At 39.0% G+C, this 17,319-nt stretch overlaps 1 protein-coding gene across 6 annotated transcripts in view; it reads left to right on the forward strand.

Moving 5' to 3' along the window:
• The window catches only part of SH3KBP1 (SH3 domain containing kinase binding protein 1), a 214,474-nt gene that overhangs the window by 63,362 nt on the left and 133,793 nt on the right, over positions 1–17,319 (forward strand). For all 6 annotated transcript variants that reach the window (XM_051794875.1, XM_051794874.1, XM_051794876.1 and 3 more), the window contains one exon: positions 11,517–11,640. In XM_051794875.1, the coding sequence (XP_051650835.1) occupies positions 11,517–11,640 (124 nt within the window). The remainder of the gene's footprint in view (positions 1–11,516; positions 11,641–17,319) is intronic.

Genomic DNA, 17,319 nt, shown 5'->3' on the forward strand with positions numbered 1-17,319 from the left:
CCCTGATTTAATCCAGGATCTTATTTCATTAATTCCTGCAAGCTTTCATACAACTGGTTACACAAACAAACAAAGCCCTGAAAATCCTGTAACACTGTGACTATCTTTCCAGCTAAATATTTTCATGAACCCCTTTTTTTCCTAAAAAAGTCTCAGCTTGTCTGAGGGTAGTCTTTTAAAATACTGATGCACCTTCAGGAGTCTCAGTTTTCATTTTACATGCAGGGGTATCATCCAACCCTTGCCCTCCTTAGGTAGGTTCAGTGGACTTGTCTGCACAACCTTTTTAGCTGTGTTGCAGAGGTTGAGTAATTGTGATGGTTTAATAGGGTGTTTGAAGAGAGGTCTATCAAAGAACAATAGAAACGTCTGTAATTTGCCCTAACCTTTTTACGACACAGTTTTTCATTCTGTAATGCAGAATCGTGTGATTAAAGTCTTCTATAGGAATTTGTGTAACTTTTCATGACTTGTTAATTGGTTAGAAAAGTGGCTGTTTGGACCATCACCAGTTTTTTTTTTTTTAAATGTGGTTGAAATTAAAATTTTGAAATTCTGTGGTGCAATATTTTTTCTATTTTGTATGTTTTGTGACTTCCTTTCTGTTTGTGGGTTTATTTTTTTTGTTTCTTTTTTACTGTACAACATCATTTAGAAAAGATAAATGCTTTCATAAAAAAATTCATCTGTATGATTTTAAACAGAGAATGCGAGACACTGGATGAGTCAGTTAATGTTCTCATTAGAAAATCCTGCTGCTAAGGATCATCTGGTCTGTGATAGGATTCTGCATAAGGGATTTGTTACTTTGTCTCTCTAAACCTGTCTGTGTCATAGAGATAGCTTATCTGCTTATCTAACACATTACAATTTGTAATACTGCCTCCCATCACTTTATTTTAAAAATCTATGTTGTCTCTTTTTTTCTCTGTAGTGGTCATCTCTTCAAATTGTTGTGAGAAGGAACATAAATACAACCCTGGAAATTAATGGATTTAAGTAGTTTCTTGTATATAGTATCAACTTAGCTTTATGTGGTAATATGCACAGCGCTTTTCCTACTGACAGCAGAAGTATTTTTACTGCATGAAATATCCACTTACCACCCTCTAAAACTGTAGTCTGTTACAACAGGCTTTTTTAATATGGCCAGGTGCCTGTGGGGGAAACTATCAGCATGCTGAATTCTGGCATATCCCACTGTCTGCTTGAAGAAATGAGGAATGACATTGCACTTTCAAGTAAAGCAACAATGCTTCTAATTTCTGGGTTAAAATGGAACCTTTGTGAGAAGAAATTTAATTCTATTTGAAATTGCTTGAATAATTTCATTCTACTTGAGCTGAACTGAGGAGAAACTGCCCAAGAAGCACCTTTTGTGCCTCCCCACAGTACCTTGCTGCTGTACTCATGGATGCAGGAAGGAGCACGTGTGTGTTTCTAAGCACCTGCACAAATGTGCGTGTGTGTGTGTGTGTGTGTGTGTGTGTGTGTGTGTGTGTGTGTGTGTGTTGAGACCACTGGGCAGCTGAAACACACACAGACTGTACTGTTCTGTTGCCAAACACAGGTGAAAGGCAGGAATTCCAGCTGATGAAAGCCTGGCTGGCCATCCATTGTCATAAAGGTTATGGAGGTGGGAGAGGAGGAGGATGAGGGTGCCAGTTAGAGAGTCAGGTCGTCAAGCATCTTCCCCATGACAATCTTTGCTGCAGCAGTGCCTTTTCCCCTTTATCCCACTGCTCATATTTGTTGCTAAATATGTACAGCAAAAAAAATTCTCAGCCCCAGATTAAAACTGGGGAGGACAGTGCACTGCAGGGGTTCATGGGCAGGTGTTAGCAGACAACTCGATGGCAGTATGAAATAAGAAAGGTGCTTCCAGTTCCTCTACAGGTTGTGAGACCTGCTGCAGTCATACAGTGTGATTCTCTGTGAGGTTTCAGAAGTGCAAAGTCCATGTCAGCTCTGCGACATGTTCACTCTAAATCTTAAAGTCTTTGGGTCATCATCTCTCAAGTTCCTCACGTGTGGGTGGTGGGACTGTGTCCCTCTGTTCTGGTGACAAGGTGATGAGTTTGGTTTTCCTCACCTCTTTAGTAAATTTATAACAAGCTTCTGCCTTTGTACTTCTCACCTTGGGGAACCTGCACATAAAAATCTACAAATGTACTTGCTGTTTTTCAAAGCCTTCCTTAAAGGTGTCTTGTCACAGTGCTTACAAAATGCTAAAGTGCTTATGCACCTGGCCTATGCCAATCACTTCTGCTTCTTCCTGCTTCCTGCCATCTGCAGTGTCTGTTAATCTGTTATGCTTTTGCTTACACCTAGATTGTGAGATCTCAGAGAGAGATACTGTTGTTTTTTCAGTGGGGTCAGGATGCACTAAGTGGCTTGGAATGGCATCCAGCACCCAGCACTGCATCCTTTTCCTATTTGCTTTTTTTAATTGCTCTAATTATAATTTTCAGCCTTGGTCCATTAAGTGCATTGAGATGTAATGAATTGCTTTTTCTGTTTGTAGCGAAGCTAATCACTGCTGTAGCCAAGCACATCTCCAAAACCCAAACCACAATAAGTAGAGGGTGTATTCTTTTTTCTTCTTGACTTTCTCTGAGACAAGTGGTGTTATGTGTTTGTTGCACATTTTTTAAACTGTGCTCTCCACTTTTGTTACTGTTGTTTCCTTGCTGTTTCTTGTAGCCTCCATCTCCCCCCCTCCCCTGCCCCCCAATTCTTTTAGTCTTTTCTTTTTTTGGTAATTAAAAATACCCAACAAACTAAATGGTATAGGTGAATATGAGCTGTCTCCTTTTAAACTGAAGAACAAAGTCTGAGGCTAAGGGCATGGAACAAGGAGATTTTCTTGACCTGAAGGGATGCAGAAACACACACTCCTGTTCCCAGAAAAGCACAGCTGAAAGATTGCATAACACTCAATAAATCTGAGAGTTTTGTTAAATTTATTATAAGGCCTGCACTTATCTCTCTAGAAGTACAAGGCTTTCTACAGTTGTAAGAGTGTATGTCCTATCCAAAGGCCTTTTTTAATCAAAAGTATGTACAAAAAGACATACCAAAGCTGTATTAAAAAGGAAGAATGGGGAGATTTCTTTACAAGAGGAGCTTGAGTTTGCTGGGCATTGGTGTGTAGGAGAGGAACAGAGGCATTCAAGTGTGGCACAGTGTGGCCTCCTTAGAGCTGTGGTGGTTAGAGCTGTGGTACAGAAGGCATTGTAGCATCTCGAGCTGGGATAAACAGGGAAAGTTCAGACACGGACATCACAGAGAAGTTACCAGCAGTTCAAGCAGGAACAGGTTGCACTGTGCCTTTAGTGGCACAGTATTTTTGTGGCTAATGTTGAATACCCTGGATGTAGGAGTTAATGGGTTTTTTTCATAACAACTGTTAATTTGTCATTTCATTGTAAATTTTTCTGTTGGAAGTTGTTTGCACTAAATCCAAACTATTAATTTTTTTGTATGGATGTTTTCACATGCCCCACTATTATCCCAAATGTTTGAGTATCACCTTTGTATTAAGTTTATAAATAAAATTAGTAATAAAATGAATATTTAGGTGCTCTAAGAACAATACACTTGGCAGATGGGCTGTTGAAGCCTTTACTTATGGCTTTGTAATGAATTTATGATTGTCCAGACTGGGTTCTGGGGGTATGGTAAATAGCAGAGCAGTGTCCTGACAGGAAGCTTTGGAGTGTTCATAAGGTCCTCCCATCTGAGAAGCAAGGGCAGCACTATGGGCTCACCTGAGCAGCCATGCAAACAGTGCTGCTGACTGTCCGTGGATGGTGTTCAAGGCTTTAGTTGTGCTGGGAGAGAGCAAACCAGTGCATCTTTTTTTAGGTAGCACAGGAAAAAGAAAGGAGGGTAACACGTCAGAGTCCTCATCTTTGAGGTGCCTCCTTCTGCTTACTGCTGGTGTTACTGCTGGAATAGATGCACTGTTCACAGGTAAAACTGGGTGAACAAACGTTTTTCCCTATCAAGCTGTAAATCAGACAGGAGTCATGTGAACCACAGAAATACACTTGATTTTGAAGGCCAGATACAGAAACCAAAGAACTGTTTGAGAAAGGCTTAGGAGGCTGTGGTTTAGAAATAACCCCAGAATTAGGCAGTACTAGCACAAACCAGGAGGCTCATGAACCGTAACCCTGTCTCTTTTTTTAATTGTATTTATTTAATGTCATATGCCTGACAGACAGCTGGGAACATGTTTCCTATAAACTTGGGATAAGCTGATAATGAAAAAGGAGAGAGGATGTGGAATCCTGCAGCAGTGAAACAAGAGCATAACTTCTATCATAAGCTCAGATGATGTGTGCAGTAGCAGTATGGGATCTGTGCAGCTGTTAGAAGCTGGGGGTCACTGCTGGGGAGGCACACTTTCCAGGCTATCCTCCCCACTCTGCTTGCTGACAGGGCCACTACTAAGTGTCTCCTGTCATAACCAGCTAATGGAGAGATCTCAGTCTTGATTATGGTGCTTGAAGGTCTCACGTTCTCCCTCTGTATCTTGGTATTACCCTAGAGAGGAGAAGCCAAAGACTAGTGATGCAGAAGCCAGGAAGATAAAAGCTAAGTGGTTTCTTAATTGTCCCTGAAATGTTGTCATTTTGCTCATGTAAAGCTTGTGCTATGAAAGTATACTGGATTTTAGTGCTGCCACCATCTTTCTGGTTGAAAATAATTTTCATATTGATGCTAGTTCAGTTGATGGAAGGTTTGTTCCAACCTTGCTGCAGGATATGGTATTTATTTATATTAGAACTACAAGATTCTTGACAATATCAGTGCTGCACTAAGCACATTTATAATTATTCACTAACTCTTAACTAGTTTCAGTGAAAATGTCACAGGAAATTAGGAGGAGTAAATATTGCAGTGATGTACTCTGCAGCAGAGCTTGAGGTTTTAATATAAATGGATAATTGAACTCATATATTGTTTGAAGTTGCAGATATTGGTTTCAGGAAATCATTGTGGCAGATGTCTCTTGAAATGTAAAGTATGTTTTTTGAGAAAAGAGATTGAAGGAAAAGCATTCTTTATCTTGGAGGGGTCAAGAGCAGTAGCTGTTTTTCCCTTTGCATGGAAGCCTCAGATAAATTACCTTATAGTCTGATAGTGATTTTTCTCATAATTTTTCATGGCTCCCAACAGCTTTGAGGAATGAACTGTTGGCTTTAGAATTTTGTACCTGCAGCAGCACAGAATAGCATTTTGTTGCATTTACACTTCTGGAAAAGGTTGCAGTAATTTCCTCAAATGTTTTCAGCTGAGTTTCCTGTAAAGGTCAGAACTGCTAGAGTAAAAAAAAACTTGAAACTTTGGTGTAATGAAAATGACAGAAGTTTTTGTACTTTCCTAACTGTAACTTTTGTGGCTGACCTAATTCAAGCATTAGCTATAACTTCAAGGAAACTTTTTGGTAGGTGAATGGGAACTTCAACATGTAGACACACAAACAGAATAGACTTTTTCTGTGGAAGGTAATACAATATGAAATTCTGAAAACAAAGCTAGGTCTTGCAAACAACAGTAGAGAAATGACATGTTTTCTCTTTGAAAGCTGTTAACCGCTCTTTTTGTCTCTCTCCAGCTTGACAAGGAATGTGTCATGTGAATGAGTAACAGTTTTTGACGTGCAGAAGATAAGGTGCTTAGTTTCTAGATTTTATAGATTGAAATAGCCATTTAATAGGCTACAGGTACACTTGAATATTCCTATGTGATGGACTTTCATCACACTGCATAATTTGTTGTTATTTAATATTTTGTCACGTTGTAAAGTTCATAAGCTTATGGAAAATGTCTTACAAATTTCCTGTGGCTTATACTGATGTAGGATTGGATTAGAGAAGATCCAAATAAAAACAGCTCAAGGATTGTCTAGGATTTTGTGTTTCTTTGGAGAAACTGTTTCAAAGTTTGCTAGAAGAAAATCTTTTTGTGGTGATTTGGCTGTTGGTATCTATGTAGTATGATTGAATCCTAGTTACAAAAAAAATTATATTTTTAAGTGTTAAAAGGATGTACAAATTTTAAGGGCCTCCAGAGTACTCTATGCCCCCATATCTTTGAAATCGTAACATTTCATGAAATCAAGCTTAGTTTATTTTTAAAGCTCACAATTCCTTTTTTCCAATATTTCTCAGATCGAGGATGCCTCTTCCAAGTAAGAACTGCTTATTATATTGGAATCACACAGGAGGTGGAAGATGTCTTAAAATTTCTGGCGTCAAGAGAGCCTGGTTCAGATTTTGTGGGTGAAATGTGAGGTTATTTACTTAAGGCCTGGGTTCCCTTACAGCTTGGGTTCCTGAGGCATAGCCTCTTGAAAATGATCTGCTAATAACCTGCAGTTACCTTTGTGCAGGCTAAGAAAAAAATGCAGCATTTTGATCCTTGAAGTTTATACTGGGCATTGTCCCAAAATCAAGTACCAAACAGTACCAGAGATTGAGGTTTAGAGGTATTTTTGATGCTGGTAGCACTGGGAAAGCCTAGCTCTTTGCAGGTAGGTTATGTGAGTGAGACAACTGCTCATTCTGCAGAAACATCTCAGTATTGGAAGAAGGGTGAGGTAAAGAGCCAAGCGCTGCACTCAGGATCCCTTTGAGCTCCTTCTCCTGAGGCTCTGTGTGTGGCTCTCCATAGACATTTGTCTTGTGAACTTGGTTCTGTAAAGGGCTCTCTAGGTTGTTGAGTCTGGTCCAGATAGTGTCAGGGATTCTTAGTGAAGGTGCTCGCAGTATCCCTCTGAGGAGACTCAGCACAGCTCAGGTGTCCTGAAGGACCAGTTCAGCCCCCCTTGTTCTATCCAGGGGCAGATTGGTCCACAGTGAGTGGTGGTTGTATCTGATTAAGTTGTGAATATATTTGCTGTAGTCAAAATACCACCAGAAACAAATGCAAAAGTCCTAGTCAGGAGGTGCACTGAAGTCCTTGCTGGGCAGACAACTTGCTCAAGTAGGTTGAGCTTTTCCCAGTATTTTAGAGAAGTATAATGTAGTAAAATCTCTTAGCTTTCTTGTTTCTTCTCTCTTTTCATACACAAACTCTTTTTTCAAGAAACTTGAACTTGCAACTGCACTATTAGTTTCTGTTCATCCTCCTTTAGCATTTAAATTCAGCTGTTCTTGAACTACTTAAGGCAGACGGAGGACTTCCATCCTAACTCAATGTTTGCTTTCTACTTACTTACTTGTGTACATGGAATTTCTTCTTTAAAAGAAATAATATCCGAAAACTTCAACTTGAAATCAGAACCAGAAATAGAGCTTGTCATATACTGGGAAGGTTCCCACAAGCCACCTTTGTTATGCACAGGTTTGCAAGCTCATTTGCCTACTCTTTCCATGTGTGGTAGGCTTTGACTCCTTACAGATCTGGAATGAGTGGATTATGTAGAGAGACTTCTATAACCATTACTGACACAGCACCAAGACTTTAGGGCCATTATGGTTGCATCATTTACCAAATATGCAAGGTAGTAATTTTTAGTGTATTTTTTGCAGTAAAGTGAGCTGACTTGGTGTATCTGTTTGACCAGACTTGTTTGTGTTTGTTTTCACTTCATTCTTCAAGGAGAAATGAAGTTTTCAATACAGCATTATGGTATTTTAGAGTAATAAGCTATTTTTTACAGCTGGTAAGAGTGGGATAGATACAAAGGGCTATGTCAGTATTTCTAAATTTTATCAGCACTAGGGTCCCTTTCTTTGTCCTGAGGGTAGGGCTGCCTGACTCTGTTTGGGCCACAGCTGAAGAAAAGTCCTAAAATCCTAAGTTCCTTAAGGGTGAGCAGTATAGAAGAGAAGACAGCAAAGAGGCAGAAGCAAGATACTAGAGAGAGGAGAGAGGCTGTAATACCGGCACCAATGTTTGCTGCAGGCTGCACTGGTGAGGCTGTTGAAGGTGTGGGGCATTTGTTTGGGTTTGTTTGTAAGTTTTTAAGTCTTGTGCTGTAGACTAAGACCAGGAATTGAAAAGATGTGCAAGGGTCTTAAACTGGCATAATTTACTGCAGAATATGTGCTAAGATATGGGCTCCCTATAGGGTATTGCTAAGTATGGGTATGTTTCTGGTACAATTTTAGGCTTAGTAGGACTGGATTGACTTTTGCTTGATTTCTGTTTCACTATTTGGACAATTATACACTTTTACTTTCAATTCTCTCCTGGATCTGTGATTTCAAGCTGCTGGGGTTGATCATGTCATGTTACTCTGGGCAGTTAGCTATGAAAAACTATGACCCTTCTCATGAGCATCAAAGGAAACAGTAATGAAAAGTAGCTCAAACAAGTACTAGAAAGGCAGAAAATAAAGCAGTACTTAGACGATTTTGGTGACTGCAAGGTGAAAATTCATTCTATATGGATTTCAGCGGAGTGGACACTCAGGATGTGTGACTCTCTTCTTTCCATGAATAGTGGATGAGAAAGGAAGTGTAAGACTTCCCACCCTACAAACAAATGCCAGTGTTTGGGAGTTGTTTTGTATTCCTGTTGCTTTTCTCAGGAGCCAAACAAGGCTTCCTCAAAAAGCTGTCAGCAGCAACAAAGGCACCAGTGTCATTCATCTGGAGACTAAAAGGTACAGCACTGTTTTCTGGTACAGCAGACAGTTTTTTCTGTCAGTTTTGAAGTTGCAAAAGGATTTTAAAAATGAAAAAAAAATTGTACTGTTTTTTCAGAATGTGTGAATTGAGGATTTGATTACATTCTGACATAAAGAATGAAAAATAACACAGTAATGATACACAGGAAGCAAGTTCTGGCAAGATGGGGTCTTCCGTAGGGTGTTGTCTTGTGGTCTGGTTCACACGAGAGTACTGTTTGAGTCACAAATTCTGTTTAAACTGTAGATAATATTTTAATACACAGTGAATTTGTCACCTAGCTGCAAAATAAATTTAAAGCTTCAATATGACAAGCTTTGGGTGAACTCATTTATTATACATTTTATTTTTTAAAGCTATGAAAAAAAAACTTGTGGAATAATGTATGTGTTAGGTCTAGTACATTTTTTTGTAGAAAGTGATATATTCCCCTAAATGTGTACAGTGTTCTTAAATTCTCATGTGGTTCACTTTTCTACAAGAACTATGTGCAGCATTTCTTCTAACAACAGCAGCATCTGTCACACAGATACCACACTCCTTTCATTCACATATCCACATTTGTTATTTCAGTTATTATAGTTACTGTGATGAGTTGGATTTTAGATACTATTTTACCTTTGTGATGTCACTAGATAAAAGATTTATTGTACCCTCAGTGGGCAGCAGTTTATAAAACTTTTATCTCTGCTAATGGAACACAGAAAATGCTTTGTGCAGATACAGAAGACTGTGTTAATGTTATGTAGCTAATAGTTCAGCTTCGAAATACCAGTTGGACTGGGGAAATAAGATGTTAAAAATAAAGAAGTTCAGGTTTAAGGTGCATTTTATAGAGAATAACTTGCAAATTCTTGCTTTACTTGATGCTGTTCACAGATGACAGCTTCAGAAACTTCATATAGAAATGTGCTTTCTATGGTTTAGTGCCCGCGTCTGACATGCTGAAAACCTAAATAAGAGCTACAGTATTTCCTGTGTATGTAACAGTGCTGTGGGAAGGTGGAGGTTGATACTGTACTGGGATGTAGAAGAGGGCAGTAAATGTAAAAGAGTTGAAAGGGAGGAGGAGAGGTTGAGTTTTTTATAAGGCAAAGAGTTTGTCCAAAGCCATCACCTGTCCCTGATGCCAGCTCAGCGTAGATCTCATCGGATTTGCAGATGATACCAAACTGAGAGAGCAATTAACATGCTTGAAGGCAGGGCTGCTGTTCACAGGGCCCCAGACAGGAACATTATGAAATCCAGCAAGGGCAAGTACCAGTTCTTGCCCTGGGAAAGAGGAATTGCTGTCATGCAGAGTGGGACCTGATAGGTTTGGGATCAACTCTGCTGAAAAGGACCCTTGGGTCCTGGTGGGCGGCAGCCTTGTACCCTGCCATCAAACACAGTGAACAGCATCCTGGGCTGCATGAATAGCCTGCAGATTGAGGGAAGTGATAATTCTCCTTCACCTGGCACTCATTAGTCCACATCCAGAATACAGCATCCCATTTTGTGGATGGGATGAGGATTTTACGTAAAGGAAGAATATCGATAAACTGAAGCAAGCTCTGTGCCTGAGGAAGCTGAAGCACATGTACCCTGAGGAGATGCTGAGGGAGGTGGGGGCTTATTCAGCCTGAAGAAATGGTTTTGGGGAGACCTTCCGATACACACAAGAATGTTATCCAGGAGACAGAGCCAGGCCCTTCCAGTGGTGCCTGGTGGGAAGGACAGGAGAGAGCAGATGGAACTTGAAAAGAAAGTTTCGGGCTGGCTTGAAGTGGGCTTGTGCAGTCTCTGTCCTTGGAGGTTTTCAAGACCCAGCTGGGCAAACAGCCTTAAACAGCCTGGTCTGACCTCACAGGTGACCCTGGTTTGAGCTGGGAATTGGAGTAGGGACCTTCTGAGGTCCCTCCCAGCCTGCGTGGCTCTGTGGCTCTAGGACAAAGCTTGGAGCCAAAACTTAACTTATTTTTCCTTATTTTTTGGGACATGGTTGAAAGCAAATGGTTTAGCCTTTGCACTGTGTCATTTTCCCATCTATAAAGTGGAGGTAATGCTGTTTGTCTACTTCAGTGGTGTTTCAAGATAAGATATATGTGAGGTGATGATATTTGAGATGCTTTGTCAAAGTGGGTGTAGGCAACAAAACAGTTAGACCTTTAAAGTCTGTCTAAGAAGCTGATAAAGAAGTATTGTGCATCTTCTCAAGCACTAACTGTGAAGTCTTAGAAAGCTGTTTTCTGTGGATTTACTTTTATGAAACCCCACCATATTTATTTTCTCCATGTGCTGCCAAAGAAGTCAATCACCTTAAAAGGTAGTCAGCAGCAAAATGTGTTAGTGTTAGCAGCAGCTCTGACAGCAGGCTCTCTATATGCTTCTGCCAATTATGGTAACATTTGTCATATTTGCCTAGTTATTATTTTTCTTCCTGCTATGGTGGTTATTTCTGTGGGCTTTTCAACAGAGTGGAAACAGACTTAGCTGCCTTTACATCAGGAGCACTGTACCGGTTCTGCCCTGTGTGTCAATTGTCCAGCTAATTGCTGGATAAACTAAGAAGCCTTTTTTTTTTTTCTCCTCACACCTTCCAGCTTTGGTGATCTTTACTAAGAGATTTGTAAAGCTGTCCTACAATTTTCACACATAAATAAGGAATTATTCTAAAACCAAAAACTACAGTGTCCATTGGAAAAGGTTACAGAAAATTGCTTTCTTTTTGTGGCATTTTGTAAGAGTCTTTGAGGTAGCATTAGAGTAGGCAGGGCTGTATACATCGAAGTTTTAAGATAAAGTCTTGGGAGCTTGAGATTTAGGATATTCTATAATACCTTTTTTTAACTCTTCTCTTTTTTCTCCCTCTCTGTCTGCCTTCTGCAGGAAATAAAGAAGGACATGAAGAAAGAAAACACTGCCAACAAACCACCAGAGAAGCCTATAAATGAAGTTTCCAATGGAAGCCCTTTACTGTTGTCTGAGACAATTATTAGAACCAACAGAAAAGGTATAGTATATAAGATGCTTAAATGCAGATTAAATTCAGACCTTTCAAAGAACAAAATGTAAACCTTTCTTGTTTCTAGAAATAAAGCTGGTGTCTGTTTAACTGAAAAGGCGTAGCAGGAATAATAATAACAACAATAATAAGAAAAAAATGTTGTCCTCTTAGACTGTCATATGGATGCATGTATTATGTCTAATATTTCCACATTAATTTGCACAGACATCCCTTTCTTCTTAAAAAAATCCTTCCTCAATACATTTAATTAAGGTAAGCTGTATGAGGAGATTACTAAAGCTTATTAAAGTGGGGAACTGACAACTTGCATATATGGTGGTTTTTGCAGTGATGTCAGTCCACATTCATGTATTCCTACTTTATCTGGGACAGAGAACTTTAAAAAAAAATTTTAAAAAAGTGGAAAACATTAAAACTTAATGCATTAGTTTCCTGGGAAGTGTCTTTCGCTGTCTTCTGTTTCAGACTGGAATGTATGCTCTTTATGTCTGGCTTGATTCCCAATGCAGATTCCTATGTAGGGTTTTGGTTTGCTAAAATGAAAGCCTCCAAATCTTCTGTCTCATTCCCTAGCTCCCAGTCCCGCTCTCAGAAATATCAGAATTAAACAAAAAATTGGCAGTATAAAAGCTGGAGTTTTCTTTAGGTTATGTTTCTGCTCCTGTTTGTTTGTAGGAGGACAATTGTCTCTGTGCAAGAGGTGTGCTGTAATTTCTTCTGGAGAATTCACTGGACAGTTTCTTACTTGCTGTCTCGTACAGAATAATCTGCTGTCATTAATCATTGCTGTAATGTAATTTTCATTTTGGCATGTCTTTTAACCAGTTAGGACTATGCATGTGGAAATTTCTTCTTCTGTATTATCAGCAAATATTGTATTTGAGCTGCAGTTTGAATAGAGGTCTTAAGGTTTACAACTGCAAGTGAAGAAGATTTAATAATTTCTGCAAAATGTATGACTTCCTTTAACATGTGAGGGGGAGTAATCTCTACCTCTTTTGCAAGGATTGATGTCCTCTGAAAGAAAAAATTGAAAATAAATCTCAGAAAGCTTTGTCTTTTGAGCTTGCAGTGTCATCATGAATCTGTAGACACATCCAACATTTCTGATTTGGGTCATAGGTTTTTCAAGCAACAGCAGAATTAAATTACCAAGAATTATTCTTTTTCATGGCTGCTATACGGAAACATATGAGTAGCTGAGAAATTATCTGGGGACCAAGTTTGTTCCATATTGCTTCAGCTGCTATTTGGAGAAGGCTAATAGCTGTGGCAGATGCAGAGATTCAGTTCAGTCACAAGGGGATAACACTCCAAATATGATACTTAGAACACAGGCTTTCTCCTCCTCTTTCTTCCCTTTGGCTCAGAAGCTTTAAAGGATTCAGGAGATAAAGAAATTCTCTTTTTCTGTCTCTAGCTGAAGAATACAAAACCTCATATTTGTTGAAAGGAGAAAAGCAGACTGACATGAAGATCTTGTAGGTGGAGGAAGAGGTTAGATCTGGGTGTAGCAGATTTTGTTAGGATGTTGCTGCATTGGATTTCATTGGTGGGGATTACACTTCTCATGGCTACCTCTGCATCATGTCAGGGCTGGTGCACTCTTCATTTTGGCTGCTTCTCCACAGCTGTTTCCACTGCTGCAGAGCAAGCAGCTGCAGGATGCTGTGCTGGAGCAGTACAGCTAAGGATGCACAGAGCATACCAAGGCCAAGAAAGCTTCCCCTCGTTTTTCCTGGGATCAGTTTGAGCACGGTGCCAAAGTAGCCTTGTTTAAGTGAGGACAGCTGGGCAAGGAGTTGCTGTTGTGTTCAGTAAGAGTTTTCTAGGATCTGAGGCAGATCTCCTTGTGGAAACTGTTGCAATATGTTACTGAAAAGGGAACCCTAAATGCCATTGGCGTTGTTTTCTTAGTGTTCTTGTCCTGGGATTTTTATTAAACATTAACTCAGTCTGTTTACTGATCACAGAATGTGACCAGACTTGAAAGAGGGTATGGGTTTGTGGGGGGTTTTTTGTTGTTGTTCTTTTGGTTTGGTTTTTCTCTCCTTATTGTTAGGAAGTGAGGGGGATGGGGATGCATCTAAAGGTCTTTAATCACTGTTCACCAGTGAAAATAGTAGGCAGTATTATTTATTTTCTTGGGCGATGTAATCTTGCTGCTTGGAACTTCAGAGCAGTCCAGTGATGTGGGAGTGAAGTATTTTGTGCTGCTGCATTGTTTCTATTACCAAGATGATGATAAGTGCTTTTCTACTGTTGTGGTGTTACATTGCGTAGATTTATTACTTAGCTTGGTTGGCCTAATTTAAGTGTCAGCACTTTAGCAGGCATTTACATTTTGAGCAGAAGAATCTTGGCCTCTTGGGCTTCTGGCGTGTAGAGAGTTTTTCCTTGAGGAATATTGACAAGTGTCCAACAGTGGTATTCAAGGAAAATAGCTAAGTTATTTGTAAGAAACATCTACGTAGCTAAGAGGAAAAGAATCAATTTCTGAACTGGAAAGATATTTAGGATCCAACTTTTTATCTTTTTTGTTCATGCTAATTATTTCTTAGCACTGTATTGAAATTAGGTACTCTTATAATATGTAAATGGAAATACATCTTGTAAAGGCTTATTTCCTCAAGTAAGTGAGCAAGTGGCTGCATGATACTTATTTACTGACTGGGGTTAAACCACAATAGTAATGAATGTTTCTACTTTGGATTACACATGTAATCTAGGAGCAATTTAAAGATGATGTAACCTCACCAGTAGTAGCCTGGCTGGATTAGTACTCTCATTGCAAAGTAAGGGCAGCAGCTGGCTGTGGTATTATTAGTTAAGGGTCACCATCAGTGAATGATTCAGGTTTTAGTTATAAAGACCGAGAGAAGATGGAAGGATTTGATTTTGTCTGCTTTTCACTGTGGGTGATAAAACCAGAACATTTATCTTCCTTTAATGTTTCTTTTTGACCACAGATACTAGTGACCTAATGGAAACAAACAATAGTGACAACTGCTGTGGTGGACATAATTTAGGAAACTGTTACATTAAGCCTTGATGTATTTGTGTAGGTATTTCCTCTCTTTACAGGGTTTTAAGTATGATCTAGAAGCTAGGGCTACACTTAAGAAATAATGGGGTTATTTTCTAGATCTGCCACAGAGCTGCTATGGAACTTTTGCTAATGCATTTAAACTATTGGCCAAATTACCACACTTATCTCCTAGGATCAAGTATCTTAATATAGATTGATTTTTCAGACAGGCAGAGGGTTTTTTTTCTGATTTATTCCAGTGACATATCCAGATTTATGAGTAACTTCTATGTATTTCAGCTGTCTCTGCCTCAGGCTGCCTCTTGGCAAAACCTGGGTTTGTGCTTGCCTCACTAAGACATTGGGATGTGTTACAGCGTGGTAGTGATGGCAGGTAACATCTAAGAAATTGGGCATTCTGATATAATACTCCAGTGGGTTCCTGCTTCACCTGTGAAAGGCTCAAAAAAGGACCATTTGCTTGAGTGTAGAGATGGAGCTGGAGAAGCATAACAGCCTTGTGCTTTCCCTGGCAGTTCCCTGGGCTGCAGCAGCTCTAGGCTAGTTTTGATGGGTGCTTCAGGTGCTGCATTATCAGCCCCTGTGGAAGGAAAAAGACTATGGCAGTGGATGACCTGCCTAAGGCTGTATGAATGTCAGCTGTGGTTGCCTTGCATATCCATTGCCAGAAGCTGGGAGGGATCATTCTTCTGCTTCTTCCTACAGTTCATATGCCAAGAAAATCCATTTCTCAACAGGTGTGGGTCTTCTGGTATATCTTTTCACTACTCCGGATTTATTGGCTGGCATATAGAGCTATTCTTCTAAAACTTCTATAAAGCTGACTTAAAAAAAAATTAATTCCTCTTCTCTGTTTAGAAATGGCATTGTTGCACATTGGTAATAAAGGTTGGCAAAGCCTTTTCTTCCCTGAGAACGTTTTCAGATTGTTTGAAAAAGGCAAAAATATTGCTATTGTTACAATTATCTAATAACATAAGAAAATTACAACCAGATCTTGGAACAGGAAAACACTGGAAGATGTCTTCTTTTTTTTTCTTAAGTGCTTTTCCAACATGCTGAAATTCCATCTCTTCTAAGTTAACTTTCAAAATCTAAAAACAGATCTGAGGTTGTGCAACTGTTTCAGATCAGTCATAAATTCAGTATGATCTTCATTCAGGTGTAAAGAGATATAATGGAAACTTGCATGCAATGAGCTTAACTGTTAAATGGCTGGCTATAGCTTATTGTAGACTACTTTTGTTCTGATTTTTGAGTATTCTATTTTTAAGTATCATATTGATTGTGCTATTTTGTGTATCTGGGAACAAGAGCCCACTTGCTTAGGCCAAGTTGCAAAACTGGAGCTGATAGGCTGTATTTTGTAAGTAAACTAACAACAATTGTTATATGAGTAAACATATTTGAGGCAAAGATATATTGCCTTGTCAGATATACTTATTTTCTATAAACTGTAATTGCTGTCTGCACTGAGCTTATTCAAGCCAACAAATCTGGAACAGCTCATCACGTGTTACATGTTCTTAATCAAAGCCAAACACTGAAAGCAAGGAAATGTTTTTTCTAGTTCTCTCGAGAATTATTTATTTTACCTTCCAGCCTACATTTAAATAATGAAGGGAATTTACATCCTCTGCTAAAAGGGGAGTTTTGTGAAAGTAGATTTGATGATATAATAGGTTTTATTTAGGAATAAAAAGTCTGTTTTATGCAAAACTGATATTTAAGCCCATTTTTGTAAATTAGAGAAATGGGAGAAGTATTTCACCAGAAAAATGCTTCATCATTTTGTTCAATAGTGTTTTGATTATTTGGATACCAAAAGACACCCCGTTTATTAAAAAGACAAGCTGTTGGCGACTTGACATGTGTGTCATGAGTGTGATGACTCTGAGTTTTGTATTCAATAATGTATGTTAAGCTATGGTTCTGGTCTTATTTTTCAACAGAAAGGCAAACCTCAAAAATTTCCTTCATAAAGTATTTTATTACCAAGCAGTGTAAGAGACTGCCTTCATCATGTCTGATGAGGTGTCTGACCTTCAGTACGCTCAGCTTTGGTTTTCCTTTTGAGCACAGTAAGTTTGAAGGCACTGATTTGTCTTTTGGTTGGATTATCTTTCTGCTGTTTATATGTTCAGGCCTTCTGCACAGACAGGCTTTGGTGTTCCCTTGCAAATACTGCCAACTTCAGAGAAATTATAGCTAGCATGGAAAAAAAAATCCTTTTCATTTGTATGATCAGCTAATTGGTTTATAATCAGTATACAGTTTACACAAATATGCACAAGAACATACTTCTCAGCCTATTAAGGTTAAAATATGCATGCAACATGACACAAACCCAAAATGAGACATATAAAATTAATGGCACAGGAAACTTGAATGTGGCAAAATATTTATTCTTTAAGTTTAAATACCATATCTGCATACACAGAAGTAGAATCTGAGATAATACACATTTCCTTTAAAAGTGCTGTTTCTTGAAAATAAGGGCGAAAATTATCCCAGTATTTAAGTAGGCTACACTGCACTGGAAGGCAATGCTTTCAGTTCAGAGAGGCAGGAAAACACACCGATCTGTGCTGGACGTGTGCAGCATTGCCATGAAT

This window comes from Manacus candei, unplaced genomic scaffold (assembly GCF_025592945.1).
Source record: "Manacus candei isolate 608988 ecotype Guabito, Panama unplaced genomic scaffold, ASM2559294v1 h1tg000041l, whole genome shotgun sequence".
In the NCBI taxonomy this organism is placed as follows: domain Eukaryota; kingdom Metazoa; phylum Chordata; class Aves; order Passeriformes; family Pipridae; genus Manacus; species Manacus candei.